This window comes from Monodelphis domestica, chromosome 2 (genome assembly GCF_027887165.1).
Source record: "Monodelphis domestica isolate mMonDom1 chromosome 2, mMonDom1.pri, whole genome shotgun sequence".
Lineage (NCBI taxonomy): Eukaryota > Metazoa > Chordata > Mammalia > Didelphimorphia > Didelphidae > Monodelphis > Monodelphis domestica.
This window is the reverse complement of record NC_077228.1, coordinates 517,856,631-517,876,809: the sequence shown is the minus strand read 5'-3', so window position 1 is coordinate 517,876,809 and position 20,179 is coordinate 517,856,631. Positions and strand designations below refer to the sequence as shown.

The following is a 20,179-nucleotide window of genomic DNA, read 5'->3' as shown; positions in this document are numbered from 1 at the left end:
CTATCGTGCTGTGTTTATATGGAAGAACAAATACTTTGGATTGATTTTTCTTTCTTTCTTCTCTTTGCATCCAAATGGGACACTCAGAAGAGCATCCCGAGCGGCGGAACATTTGATGTATGTGAGAAATAGCGAATATCCTTCTCTCTACCCTTACCCCTGCCGCATTCACCATGCCATCCTTCACTCTTTAATGCAATGTAGAAAAGGGCATCTTCCCTTCCTGTGCTTTTTGTCGCGTCGCCTTTTGTGACTGGCGTAGTTGGAACAAAGTCATAGGATGGGAAACAGAATCCACAGGGCTGGGCTAAGGATGCCAATTTATAAATGTTTTCTGATCAAACAAGTGTACAGTGAGCATTAGCCATTGGCCAGGGGCTATTCTGTGCAGATGCTACCACCATGGCATCTAATTCACCAAGGATGGGCCCCAATCTGGCTTGGCAGCACTACAATGGCAGTACTTTGGGCTTACAATGCTCATGACTTAACCATATTTGGTTTAGTCCATTCCAGTACAATCAGCCACCCTGTGTCCTTCCCTCTGCTGATGGCCTCGGGCAGGGATGCCCGAGCCTTTTTAGTCCCTGTACTCCTTGGCTCTCAGTCAGTATATTTCCAATTCAATTGGGGACAGGAACTAGATCTGTGATTTTATGGGCCTAAGCATCTCTCCAAGTGAAGAAGCACCTGTTGTCATAGCACACCATCTTCAAAAGTCAGTGTACTTAGAAGGCTGCCTATACTACTGAGAGGTGAAGTTGTCTCCCAGGATTATACAATCAAGGTGTATCAAGAGGCAAGTCTTGAACCTATATAAACTACTTCTCTGTCTCCTATTCAATAGGAATGGGAGGGAAATAATCTCGAGTTTGCCATATATGTATATGTATATAAAATTTGAAAAATTATTTATAATAGCTAACATACTAATTTTTTAACCAAATATTTCCTGGTTGTTCTGAGGATCAACTGATATATTTGTATAGTCCTTAGTCTAGTGCTTGGCACATAGTAGATATTTAATAAGTGCTTATATCTTTCTTTCCTTACTAAATCAATGAAATTGTTGAAATTTATGAAATGTTGCTTTGAATAAGTTAGTAATAATAGATTACTTCTCTCCCAGATAACCATTGGTTGCTATTAGTGTTTTTTCTTTACTCCCTTGGTTGGATTCTTCTCCCACTGTTCTTTGGCAGTTCTTGACAGACTCATTCTAGTGCTGCCTAAAATGTTAAGCAAGTTTTCTGGTTAGCTGTTGGGGGCTCTGAGTCACTCTCAAAACTGCACATTCCCTCCAGATTGGGGGCCTATCAAGCCCTGCTGTCTTCTCTTGACATGGGCCAAAATGGGAGTTGGTCCAATTGGAGTTGATCCTGGGGAATTCAGTTCTGCAGACACCTTGGAGTGAGATACCACATGAGGGATTGTTATCCTATTGAGTCAAATAGTTAATCCTTTTCCTTTCTTTTAGAAATGTGAGAGCTGGTCCATCCATTCTTGGGATAGGGTAGGCTAAAGAGTTGGCCACCATATTGAAACCCAAAGAAAGTATAATGAGGGGCACGTGATCAATATGAATGCAGCATTTCAATTGCAATGTCCATAGCATATTCATTTATTTAATTATTTGTTTATTTCTTTATAAGCAAGCTACTTGTATTTCAGTGAAAGTTTGATCCCCAAAAGATAGATATGCAAAAGGGTCACAGTTTTGTAACCTGGCTTGAGATACTACATGTTTTGTCTTTGACTTTAGCTCACTCAGCAAATGTCTTTTGACCTTATTTTAAAGGATTCGTTCTTCTCTTGATTTCTCCCAAATCAGTCCATCTCCTACCTCCCATCTCTTTGCCTTTGCACTGGGTATTCCTCATGTCTGGAATGCACCTCTTCCCAGTCCCCAACCCATAGAATCTTCTGTTTTCAGCAGGATACCACGCTCACCTTAGGATTCATTTAATTCAAATATCTCTTTTTATAGATGAGGAAGCCTTGGACTCCCAGAGGTAAAATGAGTTGATCAAAATCTTGCAGCAAGTAAATAACTCCTTCCTTTAGGATTCAAACTCAGTCCTTGCCTTTGAAATTAGAGGGAAGAAAGCAAATATACAATTAAAATCAGTATGTCCATTACTAGAATAACTGAACCTTTGTCCAAATAGGTCCATGCAAAAGTTGTCCATCCCATGTGACTATTGGTTACAGATTTTCTTCCACTAGGAAGCTTGGGATCTTTCTACTATTCGAAACAAGAGTCCCATTTCTTTTAAATCCAATACTTTCTTAAAAAAAATTTTTTTTATTGACTTTTTCATGGAAAGGCCATAGAAATTGCCACAAAATTGTAATCACATTAACTTTTATTAGTGAAATAGCAAGAAAGATTTTATTGATATGAATTGAGTATGTAGATTGGCTGCATCTCCTGTTGAGGAGGGACCAGAAATCTCTGATTTCTGTCATCGTAAATTTCTTCTACCTTTCAGATCCGAAATTCTTATGGCTTGCTTTTACATATACTAAAAACAGAAGATAAAATTATCCTTTCAATAAGCATTCATTTAATAATACCTTTCTACAATGCTCTGGGCCTAACAGCATATATATAAACTGGTTTTAAATGATATTCCCAGGTTTACAAAGCTAGGAAGTGTCTGAGGCCAGATTTGAACCCTTTCTGTCTCCTAATCTAGAACTCTATCCATTTTGCTCTCTAGATGCCCCTTACTATTGTGTTTTTGATGCCCTAGGAATAATTTTCCTGACTTAGTTGATAATTTTAAGTATATATATAACTGTATATACACACATACTCATACATACATTTATAAAATTATATACATAACACATATTTATATATTTGTATTTATATTATTACTTTGTAGTAAGAATTATATGCTCACGCACTCTTTGTGGTGGCAAAAAAAAATTGGAAAATGAGGGGATGCCCTTCTATTGGGAAATGGCTGAACAAATTGTGGTATCTGATTGTGATGGAATGTTATTGTACTAAAAGGAATAATGAACTGGAGGGATTCCATGTGAACTGGAATGGCCTCCAGGAAGTGATGCAGAGTGAGAGGAGCAGAACCAGGAGGGTTGTACACAGAGACAGATACATTATGGCACAATCAAATGTTATAGACCTTTCTACTAGCAACAGTGTAATGACTCAGGACAATTCAGAGAAACTTATGAAAAAGAATGCTCTCCACATCCAGAGAAAGATCTGTGGGAGCAGAAACACAGAAGAAAAACATAGGATTGATCATGTAGTTCAATCAGGATATGATTAGAGTTTTAGTGTTAGAAGATCACTCTACTGCAAATATGAATAATATTGAAATGGGTTTTGAACAATGATACATGTATAACCCAGTGGAATTGCTTGTCAGCTCCAGGAGGAGAGTGAGAAGTGGAAGGGGGAGGCAGAAATAATGAATCATGTAACCATGGAAAAATATTCTAAAGAAAAAAAAAAGAATTATGTGTTCATCACCCTGTAGGTATGCCTCAATTGGCTTATTAAATGGATTTCTGATAAATAGAGGTGACATAAATTTTCTCTCCTTATTTTCTGCTACATTGAACCCCCACATCAAGGGGTTCTTCTAATTGTATTGGAAATCATCCACTCTTTTCCCAACAAAGAAAATAAGATCATCTTTTAAAAGTTTTAATTTCATTAAATCTTAAGTGTTGTGATCATTTTAAACAAATGAAATGTTTATTTCCTATCAGATTCTAGTTTGACATCTCAGAACTCATTTTAGAAACAAATGCCTTGTTCAGAATCCAGCTTGATGGAGAATTGGGAATAGAGGAGCACAAGCCTAGATTTGGAGTTAGACGGCATAAACTAAAATCTTGACTATTCCCTAACTACCTATATAACTTCAGTCTATTCATTTTGTTTCTCTTCGATGTAACTTATTTGTTAAAATGTGACAGTCAGAAGGACTCGAATATACCCTAGATTTACTTCTTATCCAGTTATACCACAGTTTAGTCACTATTGGGACACAGACATTTTAATAGCTTCCTCTTTGGTCTATGCAATCTATGCAGTCTCTCCCTTCTCTAATACATTCTCTACCCAGGTTTCAAACTTATATTCCTAAAATGAAGGGCTAACCAACTTACTCTCCAGCTAAAGACATTTTAGTGGTCCTCATTATCTCTAGCTTAATGATTTTCAAAGTGTAATACAGAATCATGAATCATGTAACCATGGAAAAATATTCTAAACAAAGTGTAATACAGAGACCCTCTGGCAGCCCCTGAGGAACTTTGAGGGGATCCACATAGACCAAATTTATGCATATAATAACCCTAAAATGTTTTAATTTCTAATATGATAAATATCAATAGATATAACCCATATAAACAAAAGCTCTTTGGGGAGAGTATCTTCAATAATTTCTTTTTTTTTTTTATTTAAAAACCCTTACCTTCCATCTTGTAGTCAATACTGTGTATTGGCTCCAAGGCAGAAGAGTGGTAAGGGCTAGGCAATGAGGGTCAAGTGACTTGCCCAGGGTCACACAACTGGAGGCCAGATTTGAACCCAGGACCTCCCATCTCTAGGACTGGCTCTCAATCCACTGAGCTACCCAGCTGCCCCCTCAATAATTTCTTAAGAGTGTTCGATGGGTCCTGGTCCAAAAAGTTTCAGAACTGCTGCTCTAGCACAAAATAAAACTTTGGGTATTTAATCCCATTTATAATATAGCTCTAATTTTTTCCATTTAATTAAACATAGTCACCCCCACTCCTCTACACACATAATATACTTGATACAAACTGATACAGACAAAATGAAATGCTTTCTGTTTTCTATATGTGACTTTTCACCTTTTACATTCATCTTTTACTCAGATACCTTTGATATGATTCTTCATCTCTACTTGTCAGTCTTCTGAGATGCCTTCAAGGTTCAACTCTAATGCTATCTCAGTTAGAATTCCTTTCTCAGTCTTCATTTGTTAATGGATTTTGTTTATGTAGATTTTGTTTGTTTATTCATTTACTTGTTTCTTTATTCATCCCTTCACTCACTCATTCATTCATTCATTCATTCATTCATTCGTTCATTTATTCATTCATTTATTCCAGGAAGCACTTTTCTGTCTCTTCTGTAGAATGTAAGTTCCTGAAAGATGGAGATTTTCTTATTTTTGTTCTCTGGAGCACTCTCTGGAATACAGAAAGATCTCATCACTGCTAATTGATTAAAAAGAGTTTAAAAAAAAGACATACCTAGTTACTTTTCATGAGTCCAGAAGACTTGATAAATCATGCTTCTTATCTCTGAGTGCAGAGATGGATTACAAATGCAGAAGACATATGTTTTCAGACATGATCAAGACAATTACTAATGTGTTTTGCTTGATTATACTTAATTGTTGTTATAAGGAAGGGCATTTGTTTGGAGAGGGGAATGGTAAGGATGTTTAAAAAAAGAAGAGAAAAAATTTCAGTTAAACATTTTTAAATACATTTAAATACAAAATTTTAAATATAAATATATATAAAACTCTTTTCATATTACCTGCCTTCTTGAAGAGGGAGGGGGAAAAGAATGAGAATTTTACCCATAGCTAATGTGAGAATTTGTTTCTCTTAGATAAGTATATTTATTATAATCTATTACATATTTATAACAAATGCTATTGTTATAATATGCTACCCTGTACATAAAAATATATGATTATATGTAAAAATGGCAACTCAGAAAAAATACATAGGAAAAGGAGATTTGGAAGGAAATGCTGACAACAGGACAATGTTGGAATTATCATAAGTTTAATATATACTAAATAAAATTAGTCATAAATGATATAGACATGGTTTCATACATAAGCCTCTTTTTTCTAATCTTTGTAGATGGAAATGTATATTATTATTTTTTATTTAATTTTTTAACGACTATTGCTGTCCATTTTGGCAAACATTTGGATATTTTTCTTCTTGTGAAAAAAAAATCTAATTTTCTTATTTCTTTCATGAATAGAAATAACTAACCAGAGCTGCCAGGTTGATCAGCCCCTGGAGAACCTAGCTCCGTATCTCCATCACTCCCTGTGTCCCCTAAGCAGTTTTATCTCTGCACGTTTCCCACACTGAGCTCTGTGGTAGCTGAAAGGGACATGTCTTACTTATCACATTTCTGACTTTGCTGATGAGCATCCCGGAGTCTTTGACCAAACTTCCCTGCTCCCAAGGAGAACATCGTTACAAGGTGCTAGGGAACTTTAAAAAAAAAAAAGAAAATTTGATGTGTGTGACTGTATGTCTTTTCATTTTTACTGTCCTTTTCTATTCAAGGACATCAGGAGTGTTTTGAGCTGAATATATGTGTCTTGGGTGCTACTGAAAATAATGTTGGGAAGGGGCTAGTTTTCCCCTTTTATTACTTAGGGCCTTGCGTTTGCTGGGTTTCTGTTTTGGAGACTATTTAAACCATAACTGTGACCCCTTACATTTTAATGGCAGTAAGATGTGTGTGTGTTGGAGGGGGTGGAACTTTACATGGTTTATATAGGAGTTAGGCATTAATAGAAAAAAATATTCCAAGGGCTCCTCTGAGTGTCCCTGGCATGGAGTCTCCCTATGTCACTCAGCTGCCATGTCCTGTCTGTTTCATCTTTGCAGCATCTCTTGTCAGGTTTATCTCTGTAGCATCTCTTGAATTTTCCCCCTTCTCTCTGGCACTACCTTGGCTCTAATGCCAGGCCATTGTCTTTTCACATCTGTGTTATCAGAATAGCTGTTGGGGGCGTCTGTCTGCCTTAAGTCTCTCCCTATTCCAATCCATCCTTTATATAGCCACCAAAGTTATTTTCTTAAAACTCAGGGCTTCATCATGTCACCCCCTAATCAGTAAACTCCAGTGTCTTCCCTTTTGCTTCTAGAAACAAATACAAAATGCTCTGTTTGGTATTTGAAACTCTTCATAATCTAGTCCCCCCTACCTTTCCTTATTCCCCCAAATATACCCTTCAAACCAGGTACACTGGCCTCCAGGCAGATCCACGAACAAGACTCCTTTAAGCATTTTATGTCTGTCCTAGTTCCTGGAATACTCTCCCCCTTGTACTCCAATGACTGACCTTTCTGTCTTCCCTTAAATCCCCACTAAAATTCCAGCTTCTTCAGGAAGCCTTTTTCCAAAACTTAATTCCAGTACCTTCCCTCTGTTAATTAATTCCTATTTATCTTGTATGTAACTTGCTTTGTATATATTTGTTGGTTTGTTATTTTCCCACAATTTAGATTGTAAGCTCCTTGAGAGGAGGGACTCTCTTTTGCCTCTTTTTGACTCTCCAGTGCTTATTAATTAGCACAGTGCCTGGCACATATTAGGTGCTTAATAAATATTGAGTGATTCACATTTCACGCATTGGGGAAAAAAAGATCTTCTCATGGACTCCAACATTGTAATACATATTTTGTTGTCTGACCCATTAAAATGTAAGTTTGTTTTCAGTAAGGTTCATTTTAATCCTCTTACCTGTAACTCAATCTCTCTGATAGACTGCATGCCATATTGGTGTTCTGCCAAAGTCGAGTGATAGATTAATTGTATATAACTTAGATAAAACTTAAAAACTAGGCTTTAGTTTTTCCTTCTTTCTCCTTACCATCCACAACCTAACTGCTGTATAACACAGACAAGTTAGAAACAGAACCCCCCTCCATACTTCCCTCAAAAACATCCTCAACATTTTGGGTTATAAAAAAAATAATATTCCTTGGAAACATTAAAGCAGGGAAAACTAGAACTCTTGTACCCACTTGTAGATTGACTTGAGTTGTTCTTTTTGAGGTCCAAGCTCAGATTTCTTGTCCATATCCTTTTTTTAAAAAAATAATTATTTAGAAAATGACATCTGCTCAACTCCTCTCTTCTCTCCCCTCCCTTTCCCCCTCTCCCCTCTCTCTTCTTATCCTCCTCCTCTCTCCCTTGGGCATTCATTATTGGCTGTAGTTTGTTAGGTGTTCATCATCAGTAGTGAAAACAATGATCACAATTTTCCTGGCTGCCCATTAAAGCCAGTTAATAGTGTGATGAGATCAGCATCCCAATGACCCAGGGATGTATTGACCCTGAAACCTAATGCAGAACAGAGACAGGATTCCTGTAGTGCCTGATCTCTCCTGTAGGATTCCTTACCACAATGGCAACTCCTGATTTCTCCTTAGGCTTTGTTTGGCTTTTTTGAGAGTTAGAGTAACATAACAGAAAGAGGCCTGAACTGTTCTTTCTGGGCAGTTGGGGGAATATTTTAGTCTGATAACTGTCTGGTTCTAGTACATTATTTTGGCAAACTCTCAAGGGTATTCAGAGACCTCATTTCCAATATGGTGATTTGTTTTCTGTCAATCCATAAAAAGATGTGGATCTTCTAATTTATAATTCTAGCCATCAGATCATTTCTTGCAGAGTATTCGGTAGGTGTTAAATTTTTATAGCCTGCAGTCTTGTGTGGCATAATTTTTTTATTTCTTTGAATAACATGTATTCATTATGAAATCTGGGCTCCTTAAGATGTTTCTGTGACAATGACATGGTCCTGAATTGCCATCATGAAACCTTGTGTTTCCATAAACATTCATTTGGTGCTCCTTTTTTGTTCACTGTTTTGGGGTGGATTCTTAGAGTTACCATTCACTGAATGTAAAGAGGGTAAAGTTTAAATTCCATTCTTAAATCTTGGTTGTTTTAGAGATAGGGAAGTAAACCACTTCTGATTACATTAGATGAATTCAGAGGTATTATGTATTGTATTTTTTTTCCTATTTCTTGGTAAAATAATGTCTCTTTGTCCTAAGAGTATGTATTTGTTCCTTATTGTTATTTTCATTGTGACTATATTATTTTATTTTTCAAAAACCTCATCTTCTGCCCTGGAATCAATACTAAATATTGATTCTATCAATTATTCACTCTATCAAAATTAAATAAATATAAAATATTGAATCTGTCAATACTAATTATTGATTCCAAGGCAAGAAAGTGGTAGAACTAGGCAAAAGAAATTAAGTGACTTGTCTTAGAGTCACACAGCTAGGAAAGTGTCACATTTGAACCCTGTCTCCAGGCTTTGCTCTCTAGCCACTCAATCACTTAGACAGTCCCACCATTAATATTTTGTTCTTCTAATCTCTAAGTTTTAGGGAATTGAGGCAGACATTTTCCCAGGGCAGGTAGCCCTGTTAAATTTATGGTTGGACTGAATATTTAAATTGGTGGTCTCCAGGGATTTAATTTCTAAATCCCAAATGAATTTCTAAAGTAGAATGAAATTCATGGTAGTTTTATTTATAATAGAGGGAAGATATTAAGGCATGAGAGAGAGAGAGAGAGAGAGAGAGAGAGAGAGAGAGAGAGAGAGAGAGAGAGAGAACTCTAGCTTCCTCTGAGCCAGGTAGAAATTCTAAGGCCCCAATCAGGGAAAAGGAGTCTCAAGAGGATGGGTCTTTCTCGGAGGTTTACACCTCCAGAAAGGGCAAGGAAACTAAGTCAGCATTTACACTCACCACAGTGACCGCCTAAAAAGAAAGCAGTCTTAGGTCTCCTGCACAAGCTCCTCCAGGAGTCCAATTCCACAGCCAAGTGTCTTCACTCCAAGTCTGGGTGTCTGTCTTCCAGTCTCTCCTCCGAGTGACCTTTCTTCATTCTTGATCAATCAATTCCTCTTGTGTGTCACTGTTTCCTCTACTTAAAGACCTTTTTCTCTTGTGTCAGCTCCCCTAAATTATTATGTCTACCAATGAAAGCAGACACTCCTCTCCAGGACTATACATTCTTTCACACCTGGGTCAAAGACCTCCCACTCAGTGTATGAAATGGGTGTTCACAGCTTTTTGTGGTTAGTGTGCATCTTTTTGTGGTTAAAATGGGTACATCTACTTTAAATTCTGGGTTAACGCTTTTGGGGATTAAAATCTAAAAATAGATAGGGGATTACAAATATTATCTTCACTATCAAGGAAGAGCTAAGTACCTTCATTGTTACAATTAGGAGATAGCCAAATCCAATCTTCACACTATCTTACTAATAGTTTTACTTTTTTTTTTTTATTGACCATCAGACTCAAGTTGCTTCATAAATTAATTGATTTTTGTAATGGATAAATGTGGCAGGATAGAGTCTGATCTTCTGGAGACTCCAAGAAGTCATCTTTAGTCCATCTGAACTTAGTAGATGGCAGGACAATAAGCTTATTATTACATGCTGCTTCCCCTTTTCACATCATTTTAATTGCTTGGGCAAAGACTTTATTTCTGAGCTTTCTTTTCCGCATGGTTTGAAGGTGATCAATTTTCAATGTGGTGACATCTCTTTAAAATGTTGTTAAGTTGTAGGGTGTTAATGCTATATTTAGGTGATATTGTGGGCCACAGTTTTGCCGGTAATAATTTTACAATCCCTATACAGTTTTTTTTAATTCTGAAGAATATTTTCAGGTCCAATATTATAGGTTAGAAATTTGTTGACTGTTGATGAGGGGTAATGAACTTCTCTTATATACTTCTGTTGAGGTGACCTTACATTTATAGGTATCCAATAGGTATAAAATTTTAGCAATGCTAGTTATGTCTTGGATGGAGTCTAATCTTTCTTGGCACTCAACACTGAGCACTAAAACTAATGATGCAATATGTGGTCCTTCCTGGTGGCAACAGACTAATCCCCTAAACTCTATCACAAAACTTTCTATTTCTAGTAAAAAAAAAAAGAAACAAAACAAAAAATTTAAATTTTTTAAAAAACTGATTAGCCATTTGTTTGGAGATTCAATATTGATCAAGTTTCTATAGATGTTACCATTGGAGGACCTTTTGATTAAATATCTATCACATCTTCCAATCCCTAAATTGTAAGAACTTAAGCTCCTAGAGCACAATTATTTTATAAAAATACCTTAAATTTTTACTTTTGCTTTTTTTACATGAAATGTCAGATTTCTGTTTTATAGAGCTTGCTTTTCAAATTTATAATGCATTCATCCAGAAACTTTCAAAGCTTGTCTTCTTGTCTATTAAGAATCTAATTTCTCTTCTCTTCTCTTCTCTTCTCTTCTCTTCTCTTCTCTTCTCTTCTCTTCTCTTCTCTTCTCTTCTCTTCTCTTCTCTTCTCTTCTCTTCTCTTCTCTTCTCTTCTCTTCTCTTCTCTTCTCTTCTCTTCTCTTCTCTTCTCTTCTCTTCTCTTCTCTTCTCTTCTCTTCTCTTCTCTTCTCTCTTCTCTTTCCCCCTCCCATCTTATCCCCAGCTCTCTTCTTCCTCATCACACTTCCTTTCCCATCATGGGATGGGAAGGCAAGGAGGTATCATGATCATCCTATCAAAAGTACACAATCAAGCAAAATAAATTCTCCAGTTGGCTATGCCTAAAAATGTGTGTATTATTTTGCATCTTGAGTTCTTCTCTTCTCTGTTAGGTGGTGAGTAGGAGTAGGATTACTTCATTATGGAGTTCTGATGGGTCACTGTGTTAATTAGAGTTCTTGTCTCCCAAAGTTGTTGGTCTTTACCATGTTCTGGTTGTGGTAAAAATTGTCCTCTTACTTTTCCTTTCTTCATTCTGCATCACTTCTAGAAGTCTTTTTTTGTAAGCTCTTCTCTTCCCTCATAGAATTAATACTGTAGATTGGTTCCAAAGCAGAGAGTGGTAAGGGCTAGGCAGTAGGGAGTTAAGTGACCTGCCCAGGGTCACATAGCTAGGAAGTGGTTGAGGCCATATTTTGAACCCCGAATCTCTGGTCTCTAGACCTGACCTTCAATCCACTGAGTCACCTAACTGTCCCCTTATAGAAATCTTAATAGGTTTTTCTGAAACCATCCCTTTCATCATCTTATGGCAAAAAATAATATTTTCTTCACATATGATTATTTTTCAGCCATTGCCTTAGTGTGGTCCCTTCCTTCATTTCTAGTTCTTGGTCACCACAAAAAGAGCTGCTATAAATCTTTTCATACAGGATTCTCTTTTTTCTTTCAATTCTTTGTTTTATATTTGCTTCTCTGAGTATATTTTCCTTCTTCTCCCTCTCTAGATTGTAAGCTTCTAAGAGAACACAAGGATAATTTTTGTTTTTATCTTTGTATCTCTAGTGTCTAAGGCAGCTAAGTGACGCCATAATGTACAGAGCTCTGGGTCTAGAGTTAGTAAACTCATCTTCCTGAGTTCGAATCCAGCGTCAGAGAGTTATGAGCTGTGTGACTGTGGGAAAGTCACTTATCCATGTTTGCCTCATCTGTCAAATGAGCTGGAGAAGGAAATGACAAACCACTCCAGTATCTTTGCCAAGAAAACCTCAAATGGGGTCAAGAAGAGTCTGAAAAGAATGAACAGCATCAAAATTTCTAGAGTTTAGTAGCCCCATGGTAGGCAGCTAATAAATGCTTGTTTCACTGAATGGATTTGAATCCCATCTGATCATTGATGCTGGGTTGATAATGAAGGCACTGGATGAAGAATGAAGAGTTTATTTAAAATCTTGTGGCTTAGCGCTGGTGCTTAGGGTAGTCAGACCATTAGTTGGAAACATTGAGCTGCTTGACAGTTTAAAATCCTAAATTTCCTTTAAACTTGAGCTTGGCTTTGGAGCGATGAGAGAGGTGGGGGGAGAAGGGATTAGAGGGGGCTCTCTAAAGGGTTTTCCACGAAACCCTTTTGCTTTGTAGAGAAGGCATTTGATGAAGTATGGAGGAGCCTCCTTGGCAGCCCTAGCTTTTGTTGGCTACACCTCCTGTTGGCCCTTGGTCAGGTAACTCTCTTCCAGCCAATGATACCTACTTACTAGACATTGCTTGACATTAAAAAAAAAATAATCCTGCCTCCATCATCACTTAAGAACATCAAAAGACCTTAATTAAATCTCCAGGTTTTACTTTTCCTCATTGGACATGAGGTGGAGTTAAACAGGAAGAGCCAAGGCTCAACAATATACTTAATTCTGAACGGGATGTAGATTTTTCTGCAGATCTGGAAAACTTGGCTAGCTGAACTCTGACAGCTCCCTCCCCAGCTTGGCCATACAGAGTCCCCCATCCAGAATCTTTCCTTCTAGAGAAGATGAATTTAAAACTCAATTATGAGAGAATGAATGAATGAATGAACGAATGAATGAATGAATGAATGATTATATTTTCATCAGGTTCCTACTGGAGCAGATATAAAGAAATCAAATGAATGAGAATGAATATTGAGTAATAGAAAAATAGAAATAGAATATAAAATAGAAAAATATATAATATATAATAATGATAAAATATAATAATAGAAAAATAGAAAATAAACATTGGGGATCCTGAGTTGTTTTCTTAAATCTATGACCTTCAGATGCTCTTATTCCTGGGGACAGCTGGGTGACTCAGTGGATTTAGAGCCAAGTCTAGAGATGAGAGGTCCTGGGTTCAAATTTGACCTCAGACACTTCCTAGCTATGGAACCCTGGGCAAGTTACTTAACCCTGATTGCCTCGCCATTATCACTCTTCTGTCTTAGAACCAATACACAGTACTGTAAGATTAAAAATTATATCCAATATTCCAAGTATTATATTTTATAAGATTTATTAATAATAACTTGAAGTAAAAGAAAATGATAGCCTTAGTAAAGAAAGGGTTTCCTGGGCCACAAAAAGCAGGAGAGGAGAAAGAGAGAGAAAAGGTAGAGTTTCACAAACTTATCAACAAAACATAAAAACTAAAGCAGATATAAAGAAATCAAATGAATGAGAATGAATATCAAGTAATAGAAAAATAGAAATAGAATATAAAATAGAAAAAGATATAATATGTTTAATAATATATAATAATGATCAAATAAAATAATAAAAAAATAGAAAAAAAATTGGGGATCCTGAGTTTTTTTCTTGAATCTATGACCTTCAGAAGCTCTTATTCCTGGGTGCAGCTGTGAGGATGAAAAAGGAAAGGGATGCTGGGAAAGGAAGTCCAAGGGTACTGTTTACACAGTATTGATTCTAAGATGGAAGGTAAGGGTTAAAAAAAAAAAGAAACTCTAATCCTATATCTCCATATCCTTATTATTATTATTATTATTTAAATTCTTGCCTTCTATCTTAGAATTGATACAAGTATTGATTCCCCAGCAGAAGAGTGGGAAGAGCTAGACAATTGGGGTTAAGTGACTTGCCCAGAGTCACACAGCTAGGCAGTGTCTGAGGTCACATTTGAACCCAGGACCTCCCATCTCTAGGTCTGGGTTTCAATTCATGGAGTCACCCAGCTGCCCCCAATAGCCTCTACTTTCAGAGGGGTATGTGTTGGGTGGAGGAGGGAAGATGGTGAGAAACCATTGATTCGAGTATATAGTTTTGTGTTTGAATTTCTCAGCTTCTCACCTCCTGGTTTTTCTCTTTTCTTCAGCTCAAGCCGGGACAGAACAGCTGCCGAGACAGCGACAGTGAGAGCGCCAGCGGAGAATCCAAGGGATTCCACCGGACCAGCTCCAGGGAAAGACTCAGTGACGTAAGTAAAAATAAAGCAAAAAGAACAATCAAAAAATGAACACTCAATGAATGACTTGGGACTCTGTTCAGGATCCACCATGTCTATAGTCTTTTCCCATGATCCTTTTCAGCTCAATTTATGATGTCAAGTCTATAATCCTCGATATGGAAGACCACAGAGGAATCGGAACTTCCTGCTCAGTTTTTGCTGCTTAGTAAGACCAGAAGAGGGTTGCTTTAATAATGTGAGAGTCACCTCTTGCATCAGGGAAAGAAGCAGCTGAATGATAAGGAAGGAAGTGTAGAATTCCTTGTCATAAGCAAACTGGAGGGTCCACTTGTAGATCTCTGTAGTTTGGAGAGTTACTTTTCCCCTTCTCTTAAGTGTCATGTTAAAAGGGGAATAATAATACCTTTTTCCTCTCACTTCTGTGTGATAGGCGTGCTATGATTTGCACACAGGGAGACAGCAGTTTTCGGAGAAATGAGCCATGTAAACACGACGCATTTTTATTGCTGTAATTCCATTCCTGGAATTCTGATTGTAGGTCAGTGCCCTTCCCCATGCGTTGTCCTCCCTTTCCTGGAATGAGCCAAAGATGTGAGCTCGGTGATTACAATAGGCTCTTTTCTTGTGGTCAAAACTGTGTAGGATCGTAGCTCTGGGCTGGCAGGGACGGCCTCTCCGTCTCATCTTACAGATGAAGAAACAAATCTCCCAGAGCCTGAGACTCACCGAGGCTCGCCTTGGGAACAGGGACTCCAGATCCAGGGCTCTCTTTGGTACAGGTAGCCTCTCCGTCTTCTTGTATGCAGCATGCAGGACGGGTCTTTGCTTTCATTGTCCTTAGTGAAGAGGCAGGACATAGACTAAGTGAAGGTTTGTCTGGAGGTATTTATGAGATGCTCAAAGCAAATCCTTTGTACTCCTTGCCTTTAATTCAGAATTCAGCAAGGCTTTAGGAAAGTAAAGGCCGCTTGGGAATCCCATGGACTGCGGTAGACAGGTCAGTTTTAAGGGACTGAATAAAGTAAGAAGGCATGGCAGAATCTTGTGACCCCCCCCCCCCCATGTCCTTCATGGATGGACTCAAGGGCCTAGTGTATGTATAAATGGAGATTTTGAACCCTAGACTTCAATTCCCAGACGTCCTTGGTATTTCCCAGAATTCCCTATAATCTCACGTGAGTCCCCACGTTGGCGAGATTATAGGGAATTCTGGGAAATACCAAGGACATCTGGGGATTGAAGTCTAGGGTTCAAAATCTCCATTTATACAGCTGCATAGATCTTCAGTATATTACCTTGCTTGGTTCCTCAGCCAACTTTAGCCTTGTTTCAAAGGAATTTAATTGTATTGTGTCTTCCGCATCCGAAAATTGGAATCTGCACAGAGGGAGATCCTTAACAGCTCAGGTTGAAAGATGGTGCCCTAGATTCCTAGACCAATCTGACCAGTAGGGGTTACCCAATGAAGGTGCCCATATTCTCCACATGCAAATTGTAGTCACCTTAATGGTTATTCAATGGAGCAAAAATGCCTCCCCACCCACCTACCCACCCACCAAAAAAACAAAAAACAGTACAAAGTTTGTGCTCAGACAGAAACTTCTAAGTAATAGAATGTCACATGACAATTACTTTACAAACATTTCTTCAGTTCCTCCTCAGTGCCAGGCACTTGGCTATCCAATGGATATACAAATAAACAAAAAGAAAATGCTCTGTTCTTCCTGGGAGTTTATATTCTGAGGGGAGAGGCCAAGTACCTATCTGTAAATAGAAAAAAATATATAAACAAAATAAATGTAAAATAAATATAAGATAGTTTCTGCCCCTTCCCTCTTTTTCTTATACCCATTAATTGAAAATGGTATGGTCTTAATAAATTCTCATTGACTTATTTGTTATTAAATATAATTTAGTTAAAGTGATAGAATACTTTTTGTTTGAGAAGTTTAGAGAAAAAGCTTTTGGGTAGAAGGTAGTGCTTGAACTGTGTTAAAGGTGAAGAGGGATTCTATGAGTTAGAGGCCAGTAGGGAGCTCATTCCAGGCATGGGATAAAAGGAGTTCAAAAATATAGTACAGAGTGGTGGAAAGTTCTCTGTGAATAACAGAAAGGAATTACAGAAGAATTAAAATTAATCATCATTCAGTGGTCAGTGGAGAGTGGATATGAACAGACTGTGACCCATTATAAACAAAAGTAGAAGAGAAACTGTGAAAACAATTTAAAGGAGAGGTGCGCTCCCAAAAGATGGTTCAGTCTTGTGGTAAAGGGGAAGAAATAGCAGACAGCTATTGGAATTCTTTCGATGTCAGGAACTCTGGAATGAACTGCCTTATACATCAGGGAGACCCCCTGGCACAAAATTATAGGGGGGGAAACACAGACAAGATTGCTTTGGTCGTGCAGGCTTAGATGGCTTGCACTCTGTGTCCTAGGAAGGAACAGCCACATCAGTGAGATCCCAGATCCGTTGGCATCTTCCTCCCCCACAGATTCTGCATGAGACTCTTGGCATCTGGGGTGGTTGGAACTTCTGCCCAAGGGAGGCGGAATAGAACACTGTGTCATTTTAGCCTTATTTATTTTATGGGTTTTGTAGGGATTGAGAGCTCTCAAGTGACTGGAGGGTTTGACTCATGGGGAAAACTTAAAAGTCTTTGGTGTTCTGGGGTTTGCCAAACCATTCCCAAGGCATGCTGGAGGAAGAAGGGATAATGACCCACCCACATTTGAAGGTCTTCTCATCTAGAAGCCATACTCATCTGTTTAGCTTAGTCACCAAAAAAGGGGGGAAGCGGGATCATTAGCAGAGGCAGCCTGAGTCTCAGGGGATGGGAAACAGGGATCTTCTAACCATCCTTAGCCTTGCTGACTCCCGGAGAAGGCAACTCTATAGCTGTAATTTTTTTCTTCTACTTCAACTGATTATTAATAAACTTTATAAAAAAGAACTTAAAATTATTGATATTAATTTAAATCTTACAACAGTTATGTTCCTGTCATTTCAACTGATGTTCATACAAATATGTCAGATAAATATATGACTATCTAGACTTGTGGTCACCACAAGCATTTATAGTCTGTAATACTGGAAATGAGTGTGTTAAAAGCTCCATTTATGGCAGAAATACCTTTTACTTTGGCCCTGTATTCTCCCTCACTCCTGGTGTGTTTGTCTGTTTTGTATGCATCGTGCAATAGAATGTAAGTTCTTTGAAGGCAGGGAATGTTCAATTTTTGTTTTCATCCCCCTAAAACCTAGCAGAATTCCTGCCTTATAGTTTACATTCAATAAATGCTTATTAATGAACTGTTTACTTGCTTAAATGAGCTCCTCTCCTGTTTGGTTTTGTAAGATTTAAATTAATATCAATAATTTTAAGTTCTTTTTTATAAAGTTTATTAATAATCAGTTGAAGTAGAAGAAAAAAATTTAAAAATTGGAAGTTCAAAGCCTAAAAGTCCAACTAAAATATGACCATGTATGTAAATCCCCCTGCCTGGCTCTCAGCCCGCTTACCTAGTTGTGTTCAGGGAAAGAGAGAGCAGGGCAGGGTCACACCAAAACATTATCCTCTGGTATTGGCCGGCAGCATAAGCACACAAAGGGGATGCTGGGTAAGAGAGTCCTGGGGGGTTGGGGGGAAATTCTTTCTACACAGTTTTTAGGTATTTTTGTGTAACAATAAGGCGTGGACATTTAAGCATTTATTCTGTGTTTTTGTCCAGAAAAGAACCCTTCATGAATTCATAAAGCTTACTTGCTGTGTGTACCCTTGCAAGGGGCTAACTTGCCTACAAGTCTACTATCCATGCTTCTCAAGGATAACCCTCCTTCCCCTCCTCCTTATACCCTCCCCACTCCATTTCCTTAGGGGGAAAAATAGATAAAATGGAGGTGGGTGGGGAGGGATGTCATACACAATTGGTGATTTGCAGGAATTTTAAAATATTCAATTTAAATTAGCCCTAGGGTCAAAGCAGCAAATCCTTCACTGGGGACCTAATGAACATCTGTCCTTAGACCCAGACAACTGTAACAGTAGCTGTGGACAGGCTCTCCGTGTAGATCTATAATGAATGAAGTGCATCTATTTTAGTGGGATAATCAATTTCCAAATCCCTTGTTGTCGGTGAGCTGTTGAAACAGAAATGTTAACTTCATGAGTTTAATGAGTAGCCTCCGTCAGAGCCTGGTGACAGAGAGACGGAAAGAAAGGAGGAGGAGAGAGGAGGGCGACCGGGAAAAAGGAGAGTGACTATTAATGAATATCCCTTTGCAAACTCACATGTCAGCAGCAACATTCTCCCTCTTGGAAAATGTCTTTCAACTCTGCATCCCATTACTGCTCCTAAAGCCCTTGGTGGAATGGAGATTGAGGCATTGTGTGTTTACAAGAAATCTCTCCTTTGCAACCTAATGAGGCCCAGGCAGGTAATTTGCCGAGATTGCAAGAGCAGTGGTCAGATCTAGAGAGGAAATGCGGAATGAAAAAGGCCATGTTAAACAAGAGATGCCTGGTAATGAGCCCCAAAATAGTATCCGATGGCTGGCTGACAGAAATCATGTTCTTTTTCTCGCTTGGTGCATGGAAGCCAATGGAATCTGTTCCATTGCCCCCTTCTCCCCCAGCCCCTCTGGGGCTCTCAATCCCACTTAAAGCTTTAAAAAGAGAAGAAGAAGAGGAGGAAACTGTGCCTTCTGGAGGAATAAGAAAATAGAGCCCTTTTGGTCTCCCACTTATAAGAATCTGACCCAACCATGATATATGCTATTGTTTACGAGAGGATGAATCCATGGCTATGGGCTGTTTTTGTTTGTGAATGTGTGTCTGGCTAGGTTTGTCTTTTAATGCCTCCCATTTCCTTGGTGTTTTTTTTTTCCCTTTTGGTGTCTCTATGAGTCATTGCATGTCTAGGATCTGGTGACAATTTCTGTTCCACAAACTGAGCAGAGCTTGCCTTGGGCATCCAGGCCAGAAAAGGGGAAAAAACAAAAAGGCTTCTCTTCTTTCCCCTTCACTTCTTCGGTGGGGTGTGCTCAGCATGGGAAAATCTGGGCAGAGCCCAAGATGAAGCTCGTCCCCAATGGGGAAACCATACTGTCCGCCTCTCTCTGTGGCAGGGCAGGGGTGAATTCTCACTGGGAAGTCAGTAAGTACTTACTAAGCATTCATACACTCTACAACACACTGGGATTACTGATGATTCCTGTCCTTCTTGCGTACCCTCAAGTCACTTGCAGTCTAGTCAGGAGACTGCTTGACTATAGCCAAGGACATACATATATCTACAAAGCATCCATCCTTACCCTTCACACACAATACCTGTATCTTTGGGACTTCCTTCCTTTCTCTTCTATCCCAGTGCAGTCCTTTTACTCTTGGGATTCTGGGTTTTTTCTGAATCTCAGCTAAAAGGGAAGCTCATTGGATTGAGAGCCAGGAGGTCTTGGATTTAAAATCTGGCCTTAGATACTTCCTAGCTGGGTGACCCTGGGCAAGTCACTTGCCCCCCATTGCCTCGCCCTTATCACTTTTCTGCCTGGAAACCAATACTTAGTATTGATTCTAAGATGGAAGGTGAGGATTTAAAAAAACAAAATTCAGCTAAGCGCCTCCTTCTACATGAAGTCATTTGTCATCTTCTGCCTAAGCATGTACACTGGCACAC

The 20,179-nt window shown here is 38.4% G+C and overlaps 1 protein-coding gene across 1 annotated transcript in view; it reads left to right on the top strand.

Annotated features, from left to right (window-relative positions):
- AUTS2 (activator of transcription and developmental regulator AUTS2) overlaps positions 1 to 20,179 on the top strand; it is a 976,332-nt gene that overhangs the window by 242,241 nt on the left and 713,912 nt on the right. Inside the window, exon 3 of the mRNA XM_056814770.1 lies at positions 14,411 to 14,512. Coding sequence (XP_056670748.1) covers positions 14,411 to 14,512 — 102 coding nt within the window. The remainder of the gene's footprint in view (positions 1 to 14,410; positions 14,513 to 20,179) is intronic.